At 48.3% G+C, this 26,535-nt stretch overlaps 10 protein-coding genes across 10 annotated transcripts; 7 read left to right on the top strand and 3 right to left on the bottom strand.

Moving 5' to 3' along the window:
• Window positions 1-3,790: 3,790 nt before the first annotated feature.
• Window positions 3,791-5,945, top strand: J7337_005818 (uncharacterized protein; the record flags this gene model as incomplete). The annotated part of the gene is made up of 3 exons (XM_044823492.1): window positions 3,791-3,871; window positions 3,937-4,246; window positions 4,300-5,945. 3 exons carry the CDS (start codon window positions 3,791-3,793, stop codon window positions 5,943-5,945), a joined length of 2,037 nt encoding a protein of 678 aa, XP_044681983.1.
• Window positions 5,946-7,566: 1,621 nt separating this feature from the next.
• Window positions 7,567-10,839, bottom strand: J7337_005817 (uncharacterized protein; the record flags this gene model as incomplete). Its single annotated transcript, XM_044823491.1, has 1 exon — window positions 7,567-10,839. The coding sequence occupies one exon, from the start codon at window positions 10,837-10,839 to the stop codon at window positions 7,567-7,569; it is 3,273 nt and encodes a 1,090-aa protein (XP_044681982.1).
• Window positions 10,840-11,954: 1,115 nt separating this feature from the next.
• Window positions 11,955-12,509, top strand: J7337_005816 (uncharacterized protein; the record flags this gene model as incomplete). Its single annotated transcript, XM_044823490.1, has 3 exons — window positions 11,955-12,089; window positions 12,146-12,250; window positions 12,303-12,509. The coding sequence occupies 3 exons, from the start codon at window positions 11,955-11,957 to the stop codon at window positions 12,507-12,509; spliced, it is 447 nt and encodes a 148-aa protein (XP_044681981.1).
• Window positions 12,510-14,564: 2,055 nt separating this feature from the next.
• J7337_005815 (uncharacterized protein) lies at window positions 14,565-16,362 on the top strand (the record flags this gene model as incomplete). Its single annotated transcript, XM_044823489.1, has 2 exons — window positions 14,565-14,841; window positions 14,891-16,362. 2 exons carry the CDS (start codon window positions 14,565-14,567, stop codon window positions 16,360-16,362), a joined length of 1,749 nt encoding a protein of 582 aa, XP_044681980.1.
• Window positions 16,363-16,613: 251 nt separating this feature from the next.
• Window positions 16,614-17,743, bottom strand: J7337_005814 (uncharacterized protein; the record flags this gene model as incomplete). The annotated part of the gene is made up of 2 exons (XM_044823488.1): window positions 16,614-17,648; window positions 17,699-17,743. The coding sequence occupies 2 exons, from the start codon at window positions 17,741-17,743 to the stop codon at window positions 16,614-16,616; spliced, it is 1,080 nt and encodes a 359-aa protein (XP_044681979.1).
• Window positions 17,744-19,341: 1,598 nt separating this feature from the next.
• J7337_005813 (uncharacterized protein) lies at window positions 19,342-19,751 on the top strand (the record flags this gene model as incomplete). Its single annotated transcript, XM_044823487.1, has 2 exons — window positions 19,342-19,626; window positions 19,677-19,751. The coding sequence occupies 2 exons, from the start codon at window positions 19,342-19,344 to the stop codon at window positions 19,749-19,751; spliced, it is 360 nt and encodes a 119-aa protein (XP_044681978.1).
• A 1,192-nt stretch (window positions 19,752-20,943) lies between these two features.
• J7337_005812 (uncharacterized protein) lies at window positions 20,944-22,523 on the top strand (the record flags this gene model as incomplete). Its single annotated transcript, XM_044823486.1, has 4 exons — window positions 20,944-20,986; window positions 21,066-21,874; window positions 21,923-22,110; window positions 22,160-22,523. The coding sequence occupies 4 exons, from the start codon at window positions 20,944-20,946 to the stop codon at window positions 22,521-22,523; spliced, it is 1,404 nt and encodes a 467-aa protein (XP_044681977.1).
• Window positions 22,524-23,151: 628 nt separating this feature from the next.
• On the top strand, window positions 23,152-23,895 carry J7337_005811 (uncharacterized protein; the record flags this gene model as incomplete). Its single annotated transcript, XM_044823485.1, has 1 exon — window positions 23,152-23,895. The coding sequence occupies one exon, from the start codon at window positions 23,152-23,154 to the stop codon at window positions 23,893-23,895; it is 744 nt and encodes a 247-aa protein (XP_044681976.1).
• Window positions 23,896-24,333: 438 nt separating this feature from the next.
• Window positions 24,334-25,406, top strand: J7337_005810 (uncharacterized protein; the record flags this gene model as incomplete). The annotated part of the gene is made up of 3 exons (XM_044823484.1): window positions 24,334-24,453; window positions 24,502-24,745; window positions 24,796-25,406. 3 exons carry the CDS (start codon window positions 24,334-24,336, stop codon window positions 25,404-25,406), a joined length of 975 nt encoding a protein of 324 aa, XP_044681975.1.
• A 323-nt stretch (window positions 25,407-25,729) lies between these two features.
• RPL44 (40s ribosomal protein L44e) lies at window positions 25,730-26,353 on the bottom strand (the record flags this gene model as incomplete). The annotated part of the gene is made up of 3 exons (XM_044823483.1): window positions 25,730-25,769; window positions 25,823-26,100; window positions 26,147-26,353. The coding sequence occupies 3 exons, from the start codon at window positions 26,351-26,353 to the stop codon at window positions 25,730-25,732; spliced, it is 525 nt and encodes a 174-aa protein (XP_044681974.1).
• Window positions 26,354-26,535: the final 182 nt, after the last annotated feature.

The following is a 26,535-nucleotide window of genomic DNA, read 5'->3' as shown; positions in this document are numbered from 1 at the left end:
CACTACTCTGATATACCCAAAAGATCATAACATAGAGCAGATCTAATGCCTCTTGGTGATCACTCCTAGGTGGATGCATGTATTATCTGTAGGGAAATACCTTGGTGTCGCCTACGAAGTCAATGCCCATTGTAATTATCTGTAGCCGAGATCTAAGATAGGAGAATGAAACCGACTAGTCGTACACGAGATGATATCTAACTACAATGTGGTCAATGATCCGCGATATCTAAGTTAGCATGTAGGGCTGCACCTAACTTTCACTTCCACGTGTTCTACCCTGGGCACATAAGTGAAGCGCCACAAAGTCACCCAGACGGCTGGATGTCTTAATTGTCCAGCTTTAACGGGTTGGGCAAAGGGATCACTTGGATGTAAAAAGACCCAGACCAACTACTGAAGGCCTATGGACGCCATTTCCCCTGTCATTTGACGCTGTGCTTACCCGATTGTTCAAATATTTGTTCCTGAACAGGATACCAGGCTGAAGCTTGTTTCATGTCGAGGGGCTGGGCGAGTCTGGTTTGCCTCATGGCTTGGCTTGAATCACTGACGAACCATATCAGACATGCAGGATCTTGTGTTATTGCGCAGGGATAGTTGAAGGGTAGATGTGACGGGAATACCCAATGCCTCGAAACCAATATTGTTGCTTTAGATAATAACTGTGCCGCCCAGGCGGGTGAACAAGAACACTACCGGTTGGCTGATACTTTTTCCCAACAAGGACCAATGTCAGTTTGTCTCATTCACGTCCCGCGTTTGCTTTGAGAGCATGATCTCTCAGTGAGTATAATCATGACACGGACTTTTGCTATGAACGATGAGTAAGGCAACTGATCTTCACCCATTGACAGCTGAAACTGACACTGGAGGTCTGAACGCAGACCAATACTGGCTAGGTATTGTTGACTCGAGACACCTATCATTTCTGCTTTACGATCACTCACCTAGATGAAAAATTCACCTGTACGAACATGGGTGGTGCAATTGGAAACACCGGCGTTGAGGATGTGTGCCTAGATCTGAGACCTTCTAAAACCATCGGCAAGGGTGATGTTCTAATTGACCCTTGACCGGGTGGATAACCCGGACCGACCGCAAGCACGGGACAGAACAAGGGGCCCATGCTTTCTGGCAGCTCAACATACTGTACGGATAAGCGAGCTCAGCTATGAGAGTCGAAAAAGGCACAGCGCCGTAGATCAAAGATGGTTCATACCATCATGGTGAGGGGATGGTGCAACAGCTTCACGATGTTGCAGTGCAGTGGACCAGCTCCTCGAGATGGCATATCAAGTCACGGTATAGCTATATGGACTATAATATTGCCCTTTATAGCGTCGTCCGGATAATACAGTAGCAAAGGATATGCATATCGGAAATAATCAATGTCTATCCGCAGTCACTTGATCAACATCAATGAACCAAGAGAGTAGGAGATTCGTCACGTATGGTTACAACCTACTGATGAACAGACAACCTGCACCGGATACGAAATGAACAGTCGACTAGCTCCAGAAGCGGTTATGTTTCAAGAGACAACACGAGTTCACAATACACTATAGGTAAGGTTATTTAAATATTCCGGCCAGGGTTGCATGTAGAATTCCAGCGGACAGTGGAAAGAGGAAACGAAGCGGGAAAAGCAAAGAGCAAAAAAGGGCAAGGCACCTTAGGTAGTTATGTAAGACTGAATGACGTATAATGCAGTTCAGAAACTTTAGGAAACACCGGAAGCATATCATATGCGATATGCAATATGCAGCAGTCCACACTTGTCAGCATGTTTCGAGACGCCGCCAAAAACCTATGGAAGTAGGTAAGTGCCGGGGGATGGGACGAAGGGTCTTCATCTTGGCCGGAAGTCACTGTCGTATTGTCTCTATTCTCAAATACTGCTGCCATTGTCGATCGACTCTCCGTAGATCAGGCGGCAATCTTCTGCTCGCCCTAGTTCTAGTGGACGTTGCATCCGGGTTTTGCGTCTAAGTGATCAACGTTGCCTTTTGTCGGGGTTAAAGCCACCATTGGTATCCCTGCAGCCGTTGGAGGGAGAACAAAAGCAAAGAAAGTCGCGCTCTAGCCAAGACAAAAAACACTATCATTTCGTCAACTCGTCATATTCATGTGATATCCCTATTATACATACTACAATTATATGACGGACAAAGGAACCTCGACTATCAAAATCTTAATACAGCGGGGGCAACATGTTCTGCAATGGATACTAAGTTAGTAAAATGATAGCTAGGAAAACAAGACGGCATGCAGCGGCATGATTGCCACAAGATGACTGGAAAACTCTAAGAGTAGTATTCGGGCCCTATCATACAGAGACGCGTTAATGACGGACATCGGATAGTCGACTTTCCGCACCGCACGTGAGGGAGCATGAATAATGAAGCCTTCAACTCCGATAGGCAACACGATGATATAGTTGCAGTGCAGGTTGAGCTTACTCGTGCAATAGTTGCAATTGGTCCATGCCAGATTGGATTTCGAAACCCTATCCTCCCGGAGACATCTGCTGTAACCATAGAACATGTCGAGCCAAGCAACCCAACGGCACCGTTAGCCCGTGGGGCGTGCCTCCCGTCCGTTTTGACCTCTCCTTCCAGATTTGATACGTGATGGAAACTGAAACAGGCCTTCCACGGGGAGTGTCTCTGTTTGTAAAAAGCCACTCCCCAATTTGGAAGGACTGGTGCATTGGGCTTTCGTCTTTCCCGTGTGACAAGATAAATTCATCGAAAATTTCTCCCTCCTTTTCCTTTCCTCTCGCTTGTTGAGTCTGTTAGTCTTAACCGCATCACCATGATAGACAATCGCACGAGCCACAGTTATTCATCTCCTCGTGGATGATGATTGATGGGAAGTTTCCGTCTTTGCTTTGGGAGCTGTGTGCCAAGACCCTCCGGCTCAACTAGTCACAGTACCTCTAGGGTCTGATCTCTGTCCGTCATGGTGGAGAAGACACCCTGTCCCGGTTCCGCTAACGTAGTAGCCGAGGTTGGGCCCAGGGGCAGTATGAGACATGGATTGACTAAGGAGTTCTAGGGGACTAGGGGGAGCTTGGGAAGTGATGGAGGGCAACCAAAGAGCAAAACCGCCGAACGAGGCGTCGAGTAAAAACCGTTGGCAGCCACAAAAACAACTTCGAATTTCTGACAGGCCCTGTTGATCTATTCCTTTTTGCGAACCCACTCCGAGCCCGGTTGACAAAGTTTAGGCCGACCTGTGCCTTGCGGGGAGCATGGACCATCCATCAAGAACCATGACCTTCCTGGCCTTCGTCTGCTCGTCAACTTCACCTTAGCTCCTTGTCCCGTGTGCCCCAGACCTCTTTGTGCTCCTATCCCTGATTCTAACCATTATGGATGTCTCTAGTCTCTGGGGGCGTGACACCATATCCTTCAGGCGGGGCCATGGGTTCTGACCAGGATTCAGGCCCTGGGCCTGATATCCCATCATGGATTGTCCAGAACAAGGGGTCGATTGAGGCTGCTCTCCGGTAAGTGCATGTCCAACCACAAACGAAGAAAGCTAACCGGAGAGCTCACAGCTTGGCGCAAAAGCAATGTCTGGGATCCCTTCCACAGCTAGAACTGTTATATACCATCTGTCCCAGGAATCCGAAACACTTAAACCGGACCAGTATTGTTGTGCTTCATACTATAGCTTATTGCTCTCATCTCCACGGTAGTGCCATCTCGCCGTGGCAATTAATCTCTAACGCCCTCCTACTTCCCATTGTGGCTGCCCGATCTGGTAGCATTGTTTCGACGCAATGGCTCATATTGCCAAGTGCATCGTCGATATCGACACCACCTATATAACCAAGCAGTCTTCGCAGTCACCCAACGATTCGGTATGTCCTCCCTATGTTTCACTATCCTCTTATTCAACCCGAGCTTACCTATGCTTTCTTTTCAGAAATTGTCACCATTACCTCCACAGGAGAAACCATTTACTTGGAGAATGCAACAACCTGATCCGTCGAAGAAGTATCAACTTTTTCCAAAGGAGAGGAAATTGCCCGTCCTCAACAGCAGTAAAGCGGTAGACCCAGATAAGACAACCATGGGACCTTCAACTACAGCAAGTGATAAGACAGACAACCAGCAGACAACACTCAATGGCTTGAAGAAGCGGTTGAATCAACACAGCCTGGCTCGACGACGCAAAATTAGTGTGCCTGAGGTTGGACCTATGACAACCGTTCAGGAGCTTTCAATGGACTCTCGTAAGTCACATGCTTGGCAAAGGCTGTTGGATTCTAGACTAATATCATCGTAGCAACAATTCCTGGCCGCCCACCTTTCCACGAGCGCTCTATTAGTGCACCTGGCAATTCGTCCAGAAACTATCATCTTACCGACACCTTTCTTTTTGCGTCGAGCGATGACGAGGGCCCCGACCCTCAGGCTTCGATGAAGGGTGAGACCGAGGCGGACTCCAGAGGTGCAACTCCAACTTCACCAAGACACCTGGCCCCTTTGGTCATCCCTAGACGAGGAGGACAGTCGCCATTACTCCGTCGTCAACAGTCGTTGAACTGCTTCCCTGTAAAGAACGAGCCTCTTCGCAGGGGTCGCACCAGCGAGTCATCTCCCCAAAGTTGCACCTCTTTCACCCCGAACTCTTCCATGCCCGATCTTACAACACCAAAATCTGGATCAACAGGCTCAACGACTCCCATCCCAGTGTCTGCACCACTCATGGAGCCTCAAGCTGAATCTCCTCAGCTTTCTGATGGACGTTATACCCCTCCCGTTGATTCTATTCGGGTAGGGCATCGAAGAGGTGGCTCAGAATCTTCAGTGATGGACAGAGGTCGTCCTAGGAAGAGACGTGATCAGCGCACCAACAACGGACCGATCATCCAGAGGACAGAATCGAAGAATAGGATTACTTCAGAACAAAAGGCCTTTGAGAACCTCCCAGTTGGTGTGAAGCATACGGAGGCTTTAGAGAAAATCGAAATGTCAGAACTTGCGTCGCTTCAAAAGCAAGCTTACGAACAGGTCGGGCGCTTCGAGGTTCTAAGGGCCGAAGATGTTGAGGCGCTCTCAAAGGAACTCCGCCATTTGGATGAGAAGACCGAGTACCTTCGCCGCACTTACACTGCCCTTCGCTCAGGTCGCAAAAATCTCCACTCCCGCATTTGCCAGTACTTGCGTTCGCCTCGCGTGGCCAAGTTCAGTAACGAGTCTATGCTGAAGCAGGAAGAGGCACTTACCGAGCTGGATGCCTCGATTGACGACTGGGTGAACAAGCTGGAGCAGGCTGAGAACAGACGTACTCGTGTTCGCCAGAAGTTGCTTGAACACGTTGCTGCAGCTGCTTGTCTCCCTCTTGGCGGACCAAGCATGACACGTGAGCCTGTAGTGAGTGGCCCATCCTCATCTGGCATTGGCAATATCTCAACCCCCCCTCGGAGCCCTTCGAAAGAGACCGCTATCTCATCTCGTACTGCCAGTTCACCTTCTCCCCAACGTGTTGTGGCTCAAGTACCCAGCACCATCCTGGAACAGCCTGTGATCGAAGAAGAGGCTACGAAAGAAAGCGCTGAACGCGTGACCAGCACCGGATCTCTGAATCGCTCTGATGTGGAGAGCATTCGTATCTATGCTGGCGACGATGTTTACGCTCTATTAGCCGATGTTGAGGATGAAATTACCAAGATGGGCAAGCAGCCGGTATATGAGCCTAAGCCCCCAAACAACCTGATTGAAACAAAACGCATTGAACTTCACCGTCAGAGAAGCCACGAGCTACTCAACGGGCTTTCCGGAGAAGCACACGCCATGAAGAAACGGGACTTTTCTGAATGCCGTGCCATTTCTCCTCTTGCATCTCCACCAACCTCGTCTGCTACCAAACAAAACGAACAGACGGAAGATGACCTACCTCTACTGACGAATGTTGTCTATCGCCCCTGATGAGTTTCAGCATATCTCTGATATTTGTCACCATAGTCCTGCCAAAACTGTATCGCATTTCAACGATTCACGGCCAAACCATTTACAATCCTTTGATACCCCTACGGCATTTTCTACATTTTTTTTGCATATTTGCGCTACGTCTACTCATGACATTTTACGGCTGCAACAGCATATCATGCATTCATTGTTTTATTATGTATCATCATAGGGCGCAAGCAGGAGGCTTCTGTCATTTATCATAGTATTTCCTTTCTTGAACTGAGTTCACTTCTTTTATTGTATCAATGCACTGTTAATTTGTTGCATATATCACCCTATCATAGTACTACTACTCTTAGTTTCTTCATAATGATATTATCTTGGCATGTTTTCTGCCAAGGCGCTTTCAACGTAACTCCCTATCTTCTCCTCTCAAGAGTCAAGACGGAAGAAACCCGTGATGTGATCAAAGAGGCATGTAGTATCGAAGTGATTCTTTGTGGGCTTGTGATACAATGCGAGATGTGGGCATGGACAAGGGTATCATGCAACCTTTGGGGGTTGTCCGTACCAAGATGGCAAGGAGACATGCATGGTACGTACTATGCATACGCCTTTAATTGCCAAGAAACTTTAGGTTTTAGAAACTGAGCCTGCAGGATCGTCGGCTATAACAAGATGATATGTGATAGTGTTGAAGGCCAGATGTGACAGACGTAAGGCCAAACAAACCATGCATGCATCCTGCAAAAGCAATCAGTTTCTCGAATCTAACTCATGTTAGAAGCTGGCCGAGATATTAATTACCAAGGCGTATAACGACCTATAGAACTGATTCTCGAGGCCAAACAGGCCCAGTAGATGTTGTATTTGGGTGATGCAGCCCACGTCTACCGCCAAGCACGTCGTTTATGCCTCTATTCCTGTTGTTGTCATCCACTCCCCCTGTGTAGACCGTTCATCCCAAACCCCTGCTTCCTTGCGGGTCTTCTTTTCCCTCTCCACGTGCAAACCAAGTGAGTGGTCAATCATCGACAATTATCGTACGATATGGCTTATAACGCCTCCAGTTTATCTGTGATATGCCGAACATCGCCCCCTTTGAGCACTCGGTGGAGAGAGGACCAGTCGGAAATTAGTGAAGGACCGTCATCGGAAAACGATGTGCACCGCTCGGAAACAAGGGCTATACTTTGTAAAGCTCATAGTGTGGACACTCCCGATATTATGCTTATACGGAGGTCGGATTATCCGTGGAGTGATTCTTTTTGAGTTTCTTCGTGGATGCTTCAACGACGGTGGAATGGGGACTTGGACCTAAACGCATGGTGCAGTCTCTTGGCGTTCAGGTGCGATAACACTCGGCTCGAGTCAGTTGAACCTGTCTGTAAGTATTCCATATTAATAACGACGGAGACCATCTAGGTCTCTCTCGTCTGCGTATCTATCATTACAAGATGCTCGCCCCTTGTGCAACAACGAAGAGAACCATCAATTCCTTTGCTCCATTCCGTTGCCAGTTGTTGTCCTTTCAAAATTCGTACATCACAACGTGCACTTCGTGAGATGAGCCAGCCCCGAATGCACCAAACACCGTTCATGTTGTCCCATCACATTAAATATTACTCGTACCAACTCTTTAGTGCGTCACAATTCGAACAACCTGTAAGATCAGGCCAAAGAGAAGCCCTCTTGCCACCTCCTCAATCTGCAGACAGTCAAAGACTCGGCCAAGTGCTTCGCCAGTCGCCGCCTGGCCCATGACACCCATCAGAGCAGCTGGAAGACCACTCTGAATTAGCAGTCGGCGGGCTTTGACGCGGAGCTTCTCCTTCTCATCGGCTGTAAGCTCAGCCGGCCAGCCCGCGAGCTCGTGCTCTGTTGGCATCATATTTTCCCGTATCTTGCGAAGCTGTTCCGCGATACCTGAATCCGATGTATTGGCATCAATGACGGATTTCTGAATCAATGACTGCACAGTCAAGAGAGACGGGTTGCCAGGTCGTAGGAGGAAAGATTTTGCCGCTGCTAGAAGAGTACGTCGAATATTCCACGCCGATGACAGGGTGTACATTTCGTTGATGACAGCGAACAGGAGCTCAACCGCAACACGAGTCTCGGGCTCTGACAGAGGGGTATATTGTTTACCAGGCTTCAAAGACGCCCTCTTGCCGTCAGTCACCGAAGGGGGAGGTGTTGGGATTTGCTGGGAGCCCTTGCGGTCCTGCTGTCCCTTTGCACTTTGAATATCAATGTTGCCTTCAGGCAACCCATAATCGTCCGCAATCTGATCGGGAGGGGGCGGAAGTTTTGTGAAGTCGAGGCTAACGGCAGATGGGGACCGCAGCTGAGCAAGACTAGGTGCACGGCTATGCTCCCGACTAGGAAGAGCACTCGCCGACGCTGAAGCAGACTCTTTACATTCCGAACGGCTGGGACGAATGTCCGCATCCGACTCACTTTGTGACTGATAACTGGGACGACGCTCCATCGGTGGCATTTTCCCTGGCTGCAATGATACAATAGACGAGCGTTGGCTGTCCATGCTATCTCTCGCAGAGCGGACGGGAGATCTTACACCGCTTAGCTGGCTGGGAGGTGTCGAGGTCGAGAGCCGGCTAGAGTTGGCCGTTAGATCTACTGACTGGGTAGATTTCCTGCTAAGACCAGAAAATTTACTTCCAAAAACTCCAGTGACACCACCCACGAGACTCTTGCCACCTTCCATAGCACCCTTGGGCCCTGATGTCAGGGCATCCAACATACCCTTACCCATGGTTTCCCATCCAAAGCCTGCTTTGGATTCGCTGTGGGTATGCCCCTTTGACTTTTCGAGGAATCGCTTCATGCCTTCGCTTTCGGCTAAGCTCTGGTACCAACAAGCATCTCGAAGGTATCTCTCCAGTTCACCGCGCAAAGATTCACGAGTGTGAAGCTTCCAGTCAGGCAGGTCTTTATGCAACTCGGTGAAAGCAGTTGCACCAGAAATGTTGGCAATTCGTCTAAGGATCTCATGCAAAGTTTCAAAATCTGCATATCTTCGTACGATCATCCATCCAGGATACGCAGTAGCTGACGGCTCAACCTGCACCCAGTAGTCCCAGTTAGGTTTGCTGCGAATTCTGTTTGGCTCGCCAGGGGTATCATCGTGGAGAGTTATTGTGGCATTGTGAAGGGTCAGAGGAGCTTTCTTAGGGGCATCCTCTTCTCCTTCGTCTGCTACTTGTCCTGGTGGCACAATTTGGTCGAAGCTAGTGAAGCGAGTTCCGTCGGATCGACGAGGGGACGACTCAGGGCTGGAGGAATCCATTGGTGATCGAGGTGTGACGGGAGTTTGGACGATGTCACTCTTTGATGAGAACCCTTCCGTTGATGTCGCCGATGGCAGAGGCATATCATGTTTCGTAACGGCTGAAAGATCTGGCGCACCAGACAACCTTTTTCCAGCATTGTTGGGATCCTTTGGTGGATCATGAAAAGAAACCACCGACGCTCGTTTTCGTCGTGCTTCTTCTTCGGCAATCATTTCGTTCATGCGTTTCATCTCTTGCATGGCTTCGTCCATCTCTTCCTCCGCCTTGCTTAGCTTCTTCTTGTGGCCAAGGGGTTCCTTGCGCCGAGCCCTTTCCGTCTCCAAAGAACTTCGCCCTGGCTTGGCGATCCCAATGTTTCCGACATTTCCATCCAAATCCGCAAAGACGTTAGTCGCCGCCACGCTCGATTCCGGAGCTCGCTGCATGCCAACATCGATAGCCTGATTTAGGTTTGGTTCGCCAGCTTCTAGCAAGTATACGATCCATCCATTAATCCAATCGGCTTGACTGCAGGTATGTAGAGTCTTTTCAAGAACCGAGTTCGCGAGGATCTCACGCAAGAAAACTCGGGCCGGGTCGCAGTTGTACGCGTTTCGGTCCAGGAAACCAAGAAGGTCCTCGGCCACCATTTTGAATTTTGACGCTTGCTGACGTTGATTCAAGAGATTGGCCAAATGGCAGTCGGGGTTGGACGCCAGGTAATTGTAAACGGCGTCGGCAGCAGTCATACTACTATCTGGGGGAAGTTCGGAGAAAGCGGATGCGAGCTCAGACATGAACACGATGATAATGGAGGACGAGTTGGTGAGAAGATCGAGAAAGGCATCCGCAGGTCGCTTTCGGTTCAGGTGGCTAGAAACGGAGAGCAGGTAAGATGTGAGCGTCTTGCGACACGCCAAAGGAAACGAGTGGTCAGTCGGAACAATCGGGCTGTACCACCACTTAACATAGTCCCTGACAATAGCATCTACGAGGCCCCCAAGTGCCTCACGGGTCTCTGGTCGGAACTCGTCGAAATTTTTCAAGGTCGGCTCTTCATCATCGCTGCTGTCTTCGCGCTTCTCTCCTGTCTGGTTGTTTCTGGCCTCTAGAAGCCTATCTATAACGTCGATCCCTCGCTCTCCTCGCACAGCTTTGGCGATCTCTGGGTTACGCGCTTCCCATGAAATAAATCCGGCGACTCCGCCCAAAGCGCCGATTAGGACGAGACCCAAGCGTCCCATAGTGAAGTATGTGAAAGCAGCGAAACCAACTGCCACGCCGGCGAGTGACTCTGGAGTCGCTGTAGCAAAGAAGTGAATAACCTTTGTAATTGGAGTGCCATCTTCGGTTGAGGTTCTTGTATTGATCGTTTCGGTTCTCGTAGAGTTCGTAATGGGGTTGCCAGAGTTCATTGCGTCGTTTGTTGTAGTCGTCTTGTTGGCAAGATCATTTGCATCTGATAGCTTGTCTGTCAACAGTGGCTTGCCGTCGTCTTGTGTATGTGAAAGTGTAGGCAATGGCGATCCATTGAGTGCTATGGCCTTCGGCTTTGGCGGGTTCGTAAGGGAAGCACCTGGCTGAGGCGCATTCTGGTTGGGGAATGCGGTTGAACTCATGGGGAATGGAAGGCTGTCAAGGGTTGTTTCGGTACACGACCCAGATGTTGTAGCTCTCCTAACGAACGAAGAAGACACTGGAACCCAGGCGAGCTCCCGTACGCATAGCCAGTGGAAATAGAGAGTGAGATGAGAAACGTGAATAAAACTGAAACCGAGAGCAAAAGGAGTAAGACAGTAGACTAGATAACAGTAGGGAATGAAATGAAGGAATCGTGCAAGGTTTGGAATTTGTCTGGAACGCTGGGGGTAATGGATGGGGCCGAATTACGGATACAGCAGCTGGTGTCGCGTGTCTGAGGTGCCAGGTGGGCTTTTTTAGCCTCAAATTGCCGAGCATTGGAATTGCTTGTCTTCAAGTCTTCAGGGGTCATAGCCCCTGAACCCCAGGGTAGGGCTGCGACCAAGTATTGAGAGAAAGCTTGATAAAATAGGCTGTGAGAGGGTATGCCAATTTCATCCTAACTTTGTTCGAATCTTTCTATCACCTAAGATCGAGGCAACAAGTTCATGCTGGTGCGGTCCGTGTCACAAAATAGTGGACTTCAACTGCCATCGTGCACTAAAAACGGCAACAAAGTCTAATACTGCCCCTGAATTATCTCCACTGCAGAGTTACGGCGTCCAATCTTTCTTGTGTGATGTCTTGTTTCGTTTGATTAACCTTGCCAGGTTTATGTACCCTAGGCCGCCTTGACGTGATCGGTCGATCTTTAATTTACTTGATGTTAGATGGTGAAAACTTGAGTAAATATCTGAGGTGACGAGAGAGGATAATCCTGAAGCCGAGGTCTATATCAAGCTGGAATGCGGCATCCAATGAGTTTCAGCAGTCGAGCCGGAAAGTTTAGTTTACGATGGCATCCTTGATAAGATCCAACATGTACTTATATAACCTGAGGTGGTTTGCCGAGTGGTCCAGTTTTGACATATCACGTGCATTGGTGTCACATCGCGCGTAGCTTCCAGTCGCGTCTCCCGCAGCCTACTTACCTAGGAGGCCAGTGTAGTTCAAGCTCAACTTTCAAGCCAAAAGTGACAAGACATCTCAAACGACTTTCAACAAAACAGCATTAGGGTGTCGAACTCTTGAAAGGACTTTTGCGATTCTCAAAATGGCCCGTACATCCGCTGCAAAAAAGCGCGCTGCCGATTCTGACAGCGAGCCCGAGACTGTTTCTAAAAGAGTCAAGGGTGGAACATCGGTTGAGTCGGATGGTAAAGATGATGATGGAAATCCATTCTGGGAGGTACGTGAGTTCGAAGCATCTACCGTTGGGCTCGCACGCTAACAGGACATGTCCAGCTCTCAAACAAGCGCCGTGTTGGTGTATCAGAGTTCAGCAAGAAAACCTTTGTCAATATTCGCGAGTACTATGATAAGGATGGCAAGACTTTACCTGGCAAGAAGGTATTTTCGAAGGCTTCTTTCATATTGGACATCTCACTGATTAGTTGGATAGGGTATTTCACTTTCCATCGAGCAGTACAACGCTTTCCTTAAGGCTGTTCCACAGATCAATGCTGCTCTTCGCGCCAAGGGTCTCGTCGTTGAGGGTGACGTCGCAGACGAGCGTGATACTGCTCTGGTTCCAGCAGCCAAGGCCAAAAAAGAGCGGAAGAAATCACCAAAGGCGAACATTGAGACCACCAGCGAGGAAGAGGACTAGAGCGGCGTGTCTGGCATTTTCTTTCCAGCATTTTCTTCGCCCACGAGCTGGGCTTGTGTTAGCACTATGTATACCACGCATGGAGTTTTTGGAGTCGCGGCCATCACGCCCTTGGGGCCCAGCCGGTGATTTGTGCATGGGATCACTTTCTGGCGCTATGTCAGAATGATGGATTTCAGCAAAGTAATGAGAGTGATGGTAATACATCAAGGTTCATGGCGCGGACACGAAATGCAGAATGGTCCTAATGAGGAGCATCATGCAAGCAAGGTAATTTAAGTGAACTACAATAGCTAGCATAGCGAAAGACTTGGACTCGTTATGCAGCATATAAGCTTTATTGGAATACATTAAGCCCAGGAGTTACATTGATGGCAAAGGCCCTGCTTTATCAAGGTAAAGCCATGCGGTCATGGGGGATTTCTCTGTATTAAGAGTCTTGCCGATATGAAACATAGCTTACACGAAGGGGTGAACAAGCACAACTTCGATAAATGAGTGGCCGGGAACACGTTATTTACAAGATGGAAATATGTATGCCACACCGGGTTATCGCTCAGCCGTCCGGACTATCGCAATCATACGGCGTGGTGCAGCTTTAGCAACTACTGTACTCCGTACTACGGATTCGCAATATTCCAATTCCCAAGTTGCACCCCTTGGCCTTGTCATTTTCAGGTCAAGGAGATCTCTGTCATCCTTCCATTGTAGGGAATAGTATTGAGAGACCATCCGATGCTGATGAATGGAAGCTGTGCGTTTTTTGGAACTGCGACGCAGTCCATGGCAGAATTATAGCTTAAGATTCAGATCTAACTGGTGGATAGGCACAATATGCGGATAGTCTCTGGAGACAAGAAATCTCATGTGTATACAGTAACATAACATTACGGATACCATGAGGTACAAACCCCATACTCTCCTTAGTTTCAAATCTCGAAAGGGGCGGATCGACGCGCAAGCCTTATTCCCGACAAGCTAGCTTGGCCCCGATAAGAACTTACAATCCAAAGTTTAACAGTAGACAATCGCCTGTCAAAGTTCTCATTCCAATTAAATGGTTGGAGTCTGGAACAATTCCACGGCTGTAATTAGGAGAAAGTATCAGGTCTGGAACTCGAATGGAAAATAGCTGCGCCCCGCTCACTCAGCGCTTCAACCAAGTATCATGAAGTTGATCAGCAACTTTCCAGCATGGCAATGTCGGCTGCGGCCTGGTAATGGTGATCTAGTAGCCATCCACCGTACTCCGTATCCAGACTATCAACATTGGTCTCTTTGAGGATTCATCTGCATCGCAGCCCTTAGCAGAATTTAAGAACCTAGAGGGACTTGCTGAGTTACTGCTTCATTATTAGTTCTCTTGGGGAAAGACGCAATGCCATGTTTTTCAAGAAATGCCTTATTATCAGGAACATTACGAGTGCTATACAAGATCAGGGCGGTAACAGAAGTCCTGATGCCAAGCCCCCATAGCACAGGAGACGGGATGGATGGGTGCCCTGATGATGCTGATGGATGCCCGGCTTTGGCGCCTCCCAAGCCCCTGGACCCAACAAAAATTGGACCTACGGCCTCCTATTTCGGGCCTAACAACCAATATTACTTGCTGGTTCTATCCACCTTAACTTCCATTCTGACTTGTCCTCTTATCTCCAAGTCTGTGCCTTGTTTCACCCTCTCATCAACTGTACAATTGAATATCTTGTTTTTCTTTTGTTAGTTCTTACATTATAATCACTCTGGTCACTCTTTGTTTTACTTGTTCTACGCGAGGTTTCTCTTTTACGGCTCTCTACTCTTAACAAAGCTACCGGAACTCACGATCGGCTCTTCCGCTCAGTGACGCAGCTCAACAACAAACAGTTATAATCCTTTCCGTTCAAGCTCTTTTTAACAACCATCAAGCCACAGTTTTATCTCATCTTCCAAATCCAAGTTGTCTCTCGTGTGCGAGCTGCAGCATCACGCTTTCCTGAAAATATCCAATTTTTGTTTGATGTTTGTGCAATTAAAGTTATAATCATCTTGTTACTTCAAGTACCAGCTTCTGAAATGCGCATTTCATGGCGTCTCGGCTCTGGGTACGTCGAGTCAGTGGATGACTATATCGGCGTCTTGGTACCACTGGAGGAAGCTCATCTTTACAGCCAAGCGGCTAAAGCGAAGGGCGTCGGTCATGGTGAAACGCGGGAGGAGGGTGAGATGGATGATTTGGAGATGAAAGAAGAACGCGAGGGCATGCTGGGAGGTGATGCTGCTGAGTATACGGTAGATGGTCTACGCAAAGAAATGAGAGAAGGGCGACGAGGTCAATGGACGACATATGAGAGTGAGTGCTACATTTAAGGCTGCTGCATTATGAGCTAACGAGGTTTCAGTCAAATCAAAGCTCATGAATAAGGCAATTGGAGATATCGGTATGGGCAGTTATAACTGGCAGTTATTTGTTCTCTGTGGATGTGGATGGTTCGCCGACAACCTTTGGATGCAGGGAGTGTCACTCTGTCTCCCATCCCTATCAGGAGAATTCGGTGTCGATGAAAAGACAGTTCGATACACAACCAGCGCCCTGTTCGTTGGTCTATCGATTGGGAGTTTTTTCTGGGGAATCGGGTCCGATTTCCTCGGTCGTCGCATTGCCTTCAACACTACCTTGCTTATTACCAGTGTCTTTGGCATCATGTCCGCTTATGCCCAAAGCTGGGGCAGTGTTTGCTTCTTCTTCAGTGCCCTTGGTTTCGGTGTCGGCGGCAATCTTCCTGTTGATGGTGCTCTCTTCCTGGAATTCCTCCCTGATGCTTCCAGCGCTTTGCTCACTCTGCTGTCCGTCTGGTGGCCCTTTGGACAACTTGTCTCATCTCTGATTGCATGGTACTTTATCGGCAACTGGCCAGTTGAGCAGGGTTGGCGATACTTCATTGTCACCATCGGCATTGTTACTTTCGCCATGTTTGTTGTCCGATTCTTCGTCTTTCATCTCTTCGAGTCACCCAAGTTTCTTCTCAACAAGGGTCGCCAACATGAGGCTGTGGCTGTCATTCATGGTCTGGCATACCGTAATGGTACCAAGACTTGGCTTACTTCGGAGCTTCTCGACTTGGTTGCTTGTGAGGATGGCGAGGATCTGGCCCATGTCGCAGAGAAGAAGATTCCTGCTCCATCGACTATGGGTTTTCTCCGGGAGAAGCTCCAGTCATTCTCCGGAGAGCGTCTGCGACCTCTATTCCGGAATAAGACCCTCGGCATGGCAACTACTTTAATCTGGTTTTGTTGGGCTACGATTGGCATGGGATATCCCCTTTTCAATGCCTTCCTTCCTCAATACTTTGCTCGTGCACATAACGAAGCATCGGATAACATGCAGTCCGAAACAGATACCATCTCATCAGACACGTACCGCAACTACGCCATCGCCTCTGTCATGGGCGTCCCTGGTTCTCTTCTCGCTGCATACCTCGTTGATCACCCGTCCCCCTTCCTCGGTCGTCGAGGAACGCTTGCTAGTTCCACCCTCCTCTCCGCGGTGTTCCTTTTCCTCTTTGTCTTCTACGGCACTACATCAACTGCCCAACTACTAATGTCTTGTGTTGAGGCTTTCGCCCAAAATATCATGTACGGTGTTCTGTACGCCTTCACGCCTGAGATATTCCCTGCTCCTGTTCGAGGCGCTGGTACCGGCGTGGCCAGCTTCCTGAACCGTATCACTGGCCTTATGGCACCCATCATTGCCGCTACTGTTCCCGGCGATGGTGCTACTACACCTATTATTATGTCTGCAGTCCTTATTTCATCGGCTTTTATTGGCATTTGTCTCATTCCCATCGAGACAAGAGGAGCTTCACGACTTTGAGTCCTCAACTTTCAATCAAGTGCGGTCCCATAAGCATAATAGGTACCGCATAACCTTTGTTACAACACACGCATACTAACGACCCGGAGTCAAAGAGTGGTCTTGGGTATAGCTTGCATTTCTGATGTCATTTACAATGGGGTTTGGCAGTGCTTTGTATTTCATGCTATTCATAAAGTTGCCTGCATAGAGCACAGATTAACTAGTGGTTGATACTTGAAAAAACTACAATAGATATTGATAAAGTTTGTCTATCTGTTACCTTTTGCACCGGCAGGTGCATCAACTCTCCTCTTCCTCAGTGACGTTCCCATGGCATCTCTAACCATAGGGTCAGCTCTGATCGTGTTCTGTACAAGCCACTCCCTCATCTTGCCCTGTAGATTGGACGTTGCATCATTGTCACCTTTAAAAGGAGCCATTTCCATATCCAATAGTCGTACAGCATCTCCGTCAAGTTGCTTTGTCAACATTTCAAGGCGATGTAGGCTTTGTCTCATAGCCTTTTCGTCGTCCTCCTCAGATTTTTCTGGCCCCGTGATCATGAACGCAATGAGAGGTCCTATCTGGTTGAGAGCAATGTAGAAAGTAATTGTGAGTCTCCGGGCGAGAGAGATGATCTGGAAAGGTAGATATGGTGGCGAAGATGTGAATCGGAGGAGGACGGCGTTGATGGCATTGACAAAAGGTGGGAAATCGGGACGTGTTACGGCATGGAGCTCGAATACGCAAAGGGCGATCAGAACTAGCCACCGGTAGTATTTACCAAACTCCATGTAGCCAAATAAGCCTAGAACGTAAATTGATGTGGCAGCCACAACGTAGTGAGGCAGGATACCGGAGACAACACCACGAGTAACATAATCTCTGATGGTAACGCATTTCTGCCACCGCGCAATCTCGGGTCCGAAGCGTTCATATGCAAATCTTTTGGCGGTATCTTGTAGCGTATCACTGGCAACCTTTAGGTGCATGAAAAAGGTAGCAGAATCGCCTGCGTTCTTGCCTGCCTTGTCTGGGTGGTGCATGGCAGCCAAGCGGCGGAAGCGCGTCTTGATCTCACGATCGGCAGCATCGAGTGGCACTCCGAGGTCTGCATAGTATGAGGATATACGGCGCTGTTCATAGTCCGCTTCGAAGATTGTGTAGCAGAGGTAGGCAGCGACAACGAGGATATGTATGGTGCGTCGATGCGAGTTATAGCGAGCAGAGCCAGGGGCAGGCTTGGGATCGCCGGCGCGAACGGTAAAACCATAATAGATGGACTGGAGCCATCCTGTTGCAAGCTATGAAGCGGTTAGCAGGTCAAGCAAGTTCCCGTGAACGAATCTCATACATTTGGAAGAAAGGCCCAACCTAGCATAGACAAATAGCCAGACATGGTGGGTAGCGGATCATTGGTAGAGGTTTAGTGAGTTCCGGAAATATGTGTGAATGTGTTAAAAGAGCAAGGAAATTGCTGGCATCAATCTAGTTGAGAACAGCTGTATAGGTTGGTATTTGATGTGGCCAGATTGTACCGTTAGTAAGGAAGTTGCAAAGGCTCGCGCTGGCAATTGTTAGTTGGTGTTTCGAGCTCCAGTGCCTCAGAGTGGGTCTAGTTAGAGTCTTACAAGACGAAGCTGTTTCTTTGTCACTGCGTCCATTGACTCTTCAACTTCAATTACCGAGCTATTCATACAAGCACATTCGCTGACATAGTCCGGATTAGTATAACAAATCTTGGATGCCTGTGTCATATGCTTACCTATACACGTCAACTGCTATAAATAGTTAAGAGCCTATAGCTTGGACGTTGTTCCCCATTCCAGTGTCTAAACGCAGTCATCTATACTGAGTCGTGAGTGAACATCAAATTATCATTTCCAAGGGAAGGCAAGAAAACTTGAGACCTTTATCTTAAGCGATGAGAAAGCTTAGGCAATTCAGTCTAGGTTTAGGGGGTTCTTTACTGGGTTTATTTTGGCATCCTCTTCAGTTTCTCAAGTCTCATGCTTTCTTGGTTCCTGAGGGATTTCCTACCATTCATATCCCAAAATGCTATTGCCACCTAATCATCTTCTCTTTGCATTGATCTCCAAAGGGAGGATGTGGCTGATGAGATGTTGCGACTGGGGTTCTGAGCCAACCATCGCATCGTTGCATTCTACCAGCCCTTACCACGAGTGGGTGCATAAAGAAGGCGCCGAAAACAGATGTTAAGATCGTCGAACTATTGATCGTATTATCCGACTTGTGGTAGGATCACTCGATATTATTTGTGGCTGCGAAGGCTTGAGGCAACATGCTGGCAGCCAGTATTAGTGTGGTAATTTAAAGTTGAAGATGTTGTCATATATATAGTCTTAAGCTTCCTCTGGAGGGGCTCTGCTTTGACTCGCAGTCTCCCCAGACACTACCTTTCTGTTTCTTTGCAATGCGAGTTTCATTGGTATCAGCGTTTGCTACGGCAGCTCTCGCGGCATGCAATGGTCATGATGAACTTTGCCGGCGAAAATATTCGGATATCACTTTCATTGGGACGCATAACAGCGCTTTTGTTGGAGAGCTTCCCTTCAACAACCAATACATCTCGGTCTCAGAACAACTCAATTTAGGCGTAAGATTCTTACAGGCTCAGACACAAGACAAGAATGGCGATATACAGATGTGCCACACTCACTGCTGGCAACTAGACGCCGGAACCTTGCATAACTATCTAACAGAGATATCAGGATGGATCGGAAAGAACCCATATGAGGTTGTAACGATACTACTGACGAATGTTGACGCCCTACCGATTGAAAAGTTCGATGAAGCTTTCAGCAGTGCAGGGCTAAAAGACCTTGTATTTCGTCCCAAGAAGAGGCTTTCCCGAGACGAATGGCCAACTCTGCAAGAGTTACTTGACGATGGAACTCGGGTTATTGTATTTATGGGTATGGATGCCTTGCTCTGTTTATTCGTTTCTTTAGCTTACTGACTGTTATAGACTACAATATGGATGAGAGCAAGGTTGACTACATACTTGATGAGTTTGATTATTTCTGGGAGACTCCATTCGGTGAAACTGACCCCTCGTTTCCAACCTGCAAGGTTGACCGACCGGAGAAGGGGGATCCAACCGTACTCATGGGGATCATGAACCATATGTTGAATCACGACCTCATGGGCGTCGTCATGCCAGATCAGATCCATACAGAGAAGACAAATTCAGAGTATTCTATCCAAAAACAGGTAGACCTTTGCGAAAGCAGCTGGGGCAGGCGACCGAATGTCGTTCTTGTAAGTGGTGAACTAACTTTATAGAAGGATTATCTAACTGAGTTTCGCAGTTGGATTGGGTTAACGTTGGAGAGGCAATGGACGCCCAGATATCTCTGAATGGTTTACGAGGATCGCACAGTTGAAATCTCGCAAACGAAGGGCGTACTAAGAGTTATGTACACAGACACCTTCCTGTAGATCCAACGAACTATTTAGATCAAGATGACCTGCATTCACGCACTGCGATGCAAAAACAGTCACAGTCGGACGAGCTACTCGACTGTCAGCGTATTTCGCTTAGTGGTAAACTGTCCATTGCCATTCCAGCAGTACGGTCCTTAAGTACTGATAAACCCCATCTGCCTATTCCTATAATTTCAGTTCGAATCCCCAACAGTTTCCGTCCCCAGATCGTGCGTGTACTTTTTGCATATATACCCTGAAATAATTCCGTTCGGCTGAGGCCGGCCATCATATCGTGGTTGTTGACATGGTGTTGTTATGTTGTTGATCTACCTTAGGTAGAGTGCAAAGCGGTATGTAAAGACGAGCTGTTGATTGGTAGATTAAAAGTACGAATAGCGGGAGGACTCAGGGATCATGTACCTGGCTAGCGCAGTCATCCCCTGAGCAAACTCTATTCCATTCGTTGGACCAATAGCGTTATTACGTACCCAACGGCCAGATGCCTCATTTTGTTTACTTGGCCCGCAAAAACAAAGAAAGACGCAACGGGAACCCCAGAATACGAGTTTGGAGGTTCTTTCACTTGCCTACGTGCTAAAATAGGCATGATCTGAGGAAAAGCTACTCTGTACGCGATTCGTGATAATGTATTGCTCGGGACTAAGACAAGACATGCCAGAGCCCTCGTCAAAGTCTCAAAGAGCCGCTTTTCATAGACGGAATGCCGAATCTGAATCACTTGGACTTTTGCTTGTGACACCTGTAGTAGGTAGATGAGTATCTTGGCCATCTATCGACTACTCTGTACGGCCTAATAAGTAGACAAACTGGAATCTTAACTTTCCTGATTGAGCCTGCAATTTCACATCCACTCTTCACCTATCTATTGGCGACCCAACGGACATAAATATCACACTTCCATCATTTGCCGTCCCCTCTACAAATCTACCTACTGTACACCTCATCTTAGTGGCGCGCCTCCTTTTCCGGCTTTGTCTCCCTGATCTTCCTGCCAGCCTTAGCAAATGCTCAATTAAGCATCCAATTTGTGATTTCTTCTCGTATCTCTAATCTTCTTCCTCCCTCTTCGCCTTCTTTTGTTTTCTCTTCTCCATCTTCTTATATCTCCCCCACATCCAGACCCATACAATGTTGCTTCGCAAGCTCGGGTATGCCCTGGCTGCGACAGCAGGTAAGTTTGCCCTCTTTTCTGGAAGACGAAATCTTTTCTCTTTTTTGTTATACTGCTGCTGACACGCGTTCTTCCGCAGCCCTCTTTCCAGTCGCTTTTGCCAAGGAAAAAGATGAAGGTGGTCAATCCACCTTCGTTTCCCCAGACGGAGACGTAGCGTTTGCGATTGACATTGGCGAGAACGCCAACACCGAAGTCTACTTCAGTCTCCGCGTTAAGAAGAATCGATCCTGGGGTGCTGTTGGCCTTGGAAGCGAGGATATGCCCGGAGCCCTATTCCTCATGGTATACAAGAGCCGGACCACCAACAATGTTACATTCTCCCCGCGACTCGCCTATGGCCATTACGAGCCTTATTATTGGGACGAGATGGATTACGAAGTTCTTAATACTACAGGAATTATCGACGATCACATGGTGGCCACTATTCGCTGCAAGAGTGGATGTCGCAGTTGGCCATCACACGGTGGACAGAAGGGATACCTCGATGTTTACGATCACAATAGCAAGGCCGTCTTCGCTTTTGGGCCAAAAGAGGACTACTACAGTGACGATAAGGACGCACCTTTGAAATATCATGCAGGATATGGCAGTTTCTCCCTCGACATCAAACGAACTCACGGGAAGTCCGAGCTGCCATCTCTTAGCGATTCAACGAAAGATGTTGGATCCGAGCTTATCTACGCGACGAAGGCCAAGCCAAACTGGGCATCACCGCTTCACGGAGTTTTCATGGTTTTATCAATCATATTCCTTATGCCAATTGGCGTTGTTCTGCTGAGGTCTGGAGGCTGGGTCAAGTGGCATGCTCTGAACCAGTCCATTGCGACTCTGGGTGTCTTTGCAGGTTTCGGTATTGGTGTTGCGAACAGTTTCTATTACCAAAGAGTAAGTCCATACCGGCTATTTTGGGCCTGTCACTTACAAATGTTGTAGTCTCGAAGTTTTGATGATCCTCACCAAATTATTGGATTCGTCGTCACTGGCTTATTGCTTGGGCAGTTTGGACTAGGAGTAATGCACCATACTCAGTACAGGAGAACACAGACCCCGACCAAGTACGGCAAGTTTCATCTTTGGGTTGGCCGTATCATTCTACTACTAGGCACTTTGAACGCATTTCTGTAAGTTGTCACATGCACATATCGGTTGCTCATCACTGACCATCATCAGCGGCTTCACCTTTGCTCTGAACAGAAAATTCGGCATGCTCCTCGCTCTTCTCATCATCTTTATCTGCATAAGCAGCCTCATCTTGATCTATGGTCGTCGATACATGGACAAGCGCCGTCTTGGACCTCGTGGCCCTGGTCTGGCAGGCCCTCAGCAATACAGCGCACCGCCATGGCGGGAGCCTCCTCCCCAACACATGGGTTATCCATCCGATCCTCCTCCAGGCTATCAACCGCCATCGAACCAGGCCGGGCTTGGCCAAATGTCACCTGCATTGCGATCACCATCACCATGGCAATCAAATGACAAAGATGACGAGGCGGATTTGAACCTGGGACGTGAGCAGCGACCGAGGGAGTTCTGATCAATACTTTGACTTTGGGTACTGGAGTTGGCGTTTATGTTAGCTTTCATGCAATAAGACGAATAACATGAGTGATCGAAACTTTGATCATAAGGAGTGAAACTGTGACTCGTTATCTCCGTCCGTATGTCTGCTTGGCCTGAGAGTGGGAAATACCACACTGTTGGCTGCAAGGTCAAGTGGGATGGGATGGAATTAACAACGGACTTACCACCCTAGTCGAGGAACATAATCAAATAAATGAGTAACTCAAGCTTATGCTGAACGTGGTAGAATGGGGCCTCGATATGAGTGTTATGAGAGGAATCACTATTAGTAGTTATTACTTAAAGGTTTAGGGTAGCTTGGAAGTCGCTAACTCAGTGTCTGCAGTAATACTGCATCAGGCATCTTTTTCTCTCTTTTTTCTTCTACCGAGAACTCAATAACTAACTTTTCAGAGAAATAATATCTTTCGTCATATTTAGAGTGTGTGCTTTACGTTGTGGTGTAGTTGTACGGATGTATTGCCGACCTCGGATCGCGCTGACCTACTTTAACTCATCATCGCATGAAATAATTAACTCAACAAGGCAAACAGTTTTCTTTTCCCAACATCCAGTCAACATAACGCTCCCAAGCAGCAGCCATGTCAGTTAAAATTAACGTCGGAAACCGAAGCCTCCGTATCGGGGCCGTTCCCCTGACACAAGAGGAGTTTGCGCCATTTGGAGACGTTGTCTCCAATCCACGACCAAGCCTTCTTCCATCAAAACACGCATCTGGAGGTGGTTCTCTCCCATACAACGGCACCACTGCCAATCAAGGAACAGCAATTCGCTATGCTGATGTCAGCAAGCCTCAGGACCTTCTCTCACAGGCTCCCAGCAGCAATGGCCGGTTGATCATGAGTCAATTCGTCTGCGAAGCAAGAACTTTGGCACCTGCAAGCGATGACGCTTCACAGAGCGAGTTCACCGTTAACATTCTTGAACGGCACCCATTCACTTCTCAAACGTTTGCCCCGCTCGCCTCTACCGCTTCAAAATACTTGGTCATCGTGGCCCCTTCTCTGCCACCATCTCCCCAAGACGATGGTCTGCCTGTACCAAGTGGAGAGGGTCTACCCGGCAGAGGTCTCCCTGATCTGAATGGGTTGCGTGCGTTTGTAGCAACAGACCACCAGGCTGTGACTTATGCGGCTGGGACATGGCACGCTCCAATGGTAGCTCTTGGTAAGAAGGAGACAACATTGGATTTCCTGGTTGTTCAGTTCTCCTCCGGCGTTGACATTCAAGACTGCCAGATCGTCACATTTGAGGGGCATGACTCTAAAGAACCCGATATTAAAGTGCGCGTTCCGCGAGGCGGAAGCGTTACCGCCAAACTGTAGCTAAACCAAGACACGCGATATTTGAGGATCGCACAATGCGTAACTGGACAGTGGCTGAGTAGAGATAGCTGGGTATGCAATTTAAAATATATGCTTCATTTACCCGAGGACTACATATTATGATGCGAAACCCCTGGGCTTTAACGTTTCAGCTAATCTTGAATCGAACAAGCTCAGGTCGGCCAATATAGTGACTGCAATAATACGAATATGATAATATAAATAGTTCTCAGATCAATAGACAACCACGTTGCCAAAAGCTTAGTCATCGTGCATTCCTATCATCCCACGATGTCCTTTAAACTGTTCTTATAAGTAGCTTGACTAGACAGGCACTTAGGGCCATTCGTTAATCAATCCTATCATTCTTGTAGAATCCCGAGCAATATTGCAAATCAGGCGACAGTCACAACAAGCTGCGTTGTATCCTGAATCAAAATGGCAGCCCAATTTGAAGCTGCAGAGGCTCGCAACAAGCTGGAGGATCTCTCTGGAATTCAGCTTGAGCCGGGCGAGAACCCATACAATGCCCTCATCAAAGCCTGCAATGATAATCCGGTAAGTGACTGTCATTCAAACTTGTTGTTCCCAAACTCACAATGTCAGGCTGAGGTCCAAACTCTGTACTCTGTCCACCGAACAAAGAGGAACGGCCAACAAGCGGAGAAGTTTTTGTCCCCTGACTTTAAGGAGCTGGTTATTGACCAGACACTCCTACGGCTTGAAGATCCGACTGTAGAGCCGGGATTTCGTGACAATAGGAACTGTTTGGTCGTCTGGGCCAGACCCCCAGACCATGTTATCCGCTTAGCCTCTAAGGTCAATGAGTTACTCAAGAAGGCCGCGCCCAGTGAGGAGATTCAGTTCCATAGTCAACTAGCATATACTGACCGTTGAAAGGTATCTGGCTTATGCCTTCGCATAGGATGCATTTGACAACCCTCGAGGTTGCGTTCTCCAAAACACCCCAGGAGATTGCTGCCTTCGTAACGACTCTGAGACCGGCTATCCCTGACATTGTGAACTACCCATATCGTCACAGGTCTCGCCTTGTCAAGCCTATGGTTTCTTATGATTTGTCTGCTTTTGCCCTCTCGTTCCTCCCAGCATCAGGTGAAGCAGCACTCTCCCCTCCACTCACCGAGCCTGTTATTACAGAGGGGATCACACAGGGAGACGCCTACACATATCACCATCTGCGTCGCGACGTGTACGACAAGGCACAGGAAAGCGGCGTCGTGGTTGCATCAAGATATCAAGTTCCCAGTGCGCACATCACGCTTGGACGCTATCTGAATCACAATGACCATGACACGCCAGAGAAAAGGGCAGCCTGGGTAAAGGCCATTGAGGAGGTCAATGCATGGCTAGAGAAGGAGGTCTGGGATAATCCTGACTCCGAGTACAATGCTGGCGAGTGGCTAGTCGGCCATGAGAGAGGACTGGATGCACGAAATGGCACACTCTGGTATGGAGGCGGCAAGACTATAATGCTGGGTGAAGGATTTTAGAATAGCATCGGAGCTTTAGACCTATAGACCAATACATCGTTTCTCAACCACGACCATGACTCATGAGCCCAAACCCGCTTGATGTTGAGGGGTAACGACTCAACCCTTGAAAATGGTTCATCACCATGAATGCACGTTATTGTGCTTTGCTTCAGAAAATTCGTGTTGGTGCAACACAGAGACTCTTTTTTTCATTCGTTCCCTATGAAACATGCCTCAAATCGAGGGCGTGTACCTCCTTTCGCCTGTGTCCATCCATGATGCCCAAATGCCGCCGAGGTAAGCATAGAAATGGTGACCCTAAGACCCCAAACACAAAGCACTTAGAAAACCAGAGCAGCACCCTTCGTCTTCTTGTCACCACTGTTTTCAATGTTAGTATATTGCAGAGTCCGTGGAGCCTAGAGATCACGTACCCAAGCTCGAAGTGCTTGCATCGCTTCAGCGCCAGCTGGAGCTTGGTCTTGCACTTGACACACTCCAATCGCAGAACAACCTTCTTGGTAGTCTTGGCCTTCTTGTGGAAGACAGGCTTGGTCTGACCACCATAACCGGACTGCTTGCGGTCATATCGGCGCTTACCCTGAGCGAACAGGGAGGCCTTGCCAGCCTTGTACTGGGTGACCTTGTGCTGGGTGTGCTTGCGGCACTCCTTGCCCTTGCAGTAGGTGTTGCGCGTCTTGGGAATGTTGACCTGTAGGAGCCAGAATGTTAGCCATCTGGTGATGTTCGAGGATCACGACCTCTGTCCAGATCTCAGCATATCGAGTCGCACGCCCCCAAGACAGTTTGAGAGAAAAGATTGAATCGTCGGAAAGGGCTTGAAGGGCGGAAAAAGTGACACCTTCAAGAAGTATCGTCGGTTCGAGGTCGACGTAGTCGTTTCGAGTTCGTGTCTCTTCATGTTGCTCCGAAATTTCATCCCACTTTCTCCCAGTGACTGTCATGGTGCGCGCGTGGTCGAATGGCTTGAGATAATGGCATTGCGTTCTCAACAATACGATGGTGCTATTGTTGATGCTGGTAATGAGGTTTTGGGCTGCAGCGACGTACCATTTTGACGACGATGTACGGTGCCGTTCTTTGGGTGTGTTTGGTGATGCAAGTTCCAAAGACTGGCTAAATTGAG

Source organism: Fusarium musae, chromosome 4 (genome assembly GCF_019915245.1).
Source record: "Fusarium musae strain F31 chromosome 4, whole genome shotgun sequence".
Taxonomy (NCBI): Eukaryota; Fungi; Ascomycota; class Sordariomycetes; order Hypocreales; family Nectriaceae; genus Fusarium; species Fusarium musae.
This window is presented reverse-complemented; position numbering and strand designations above follow the sequence as displayed.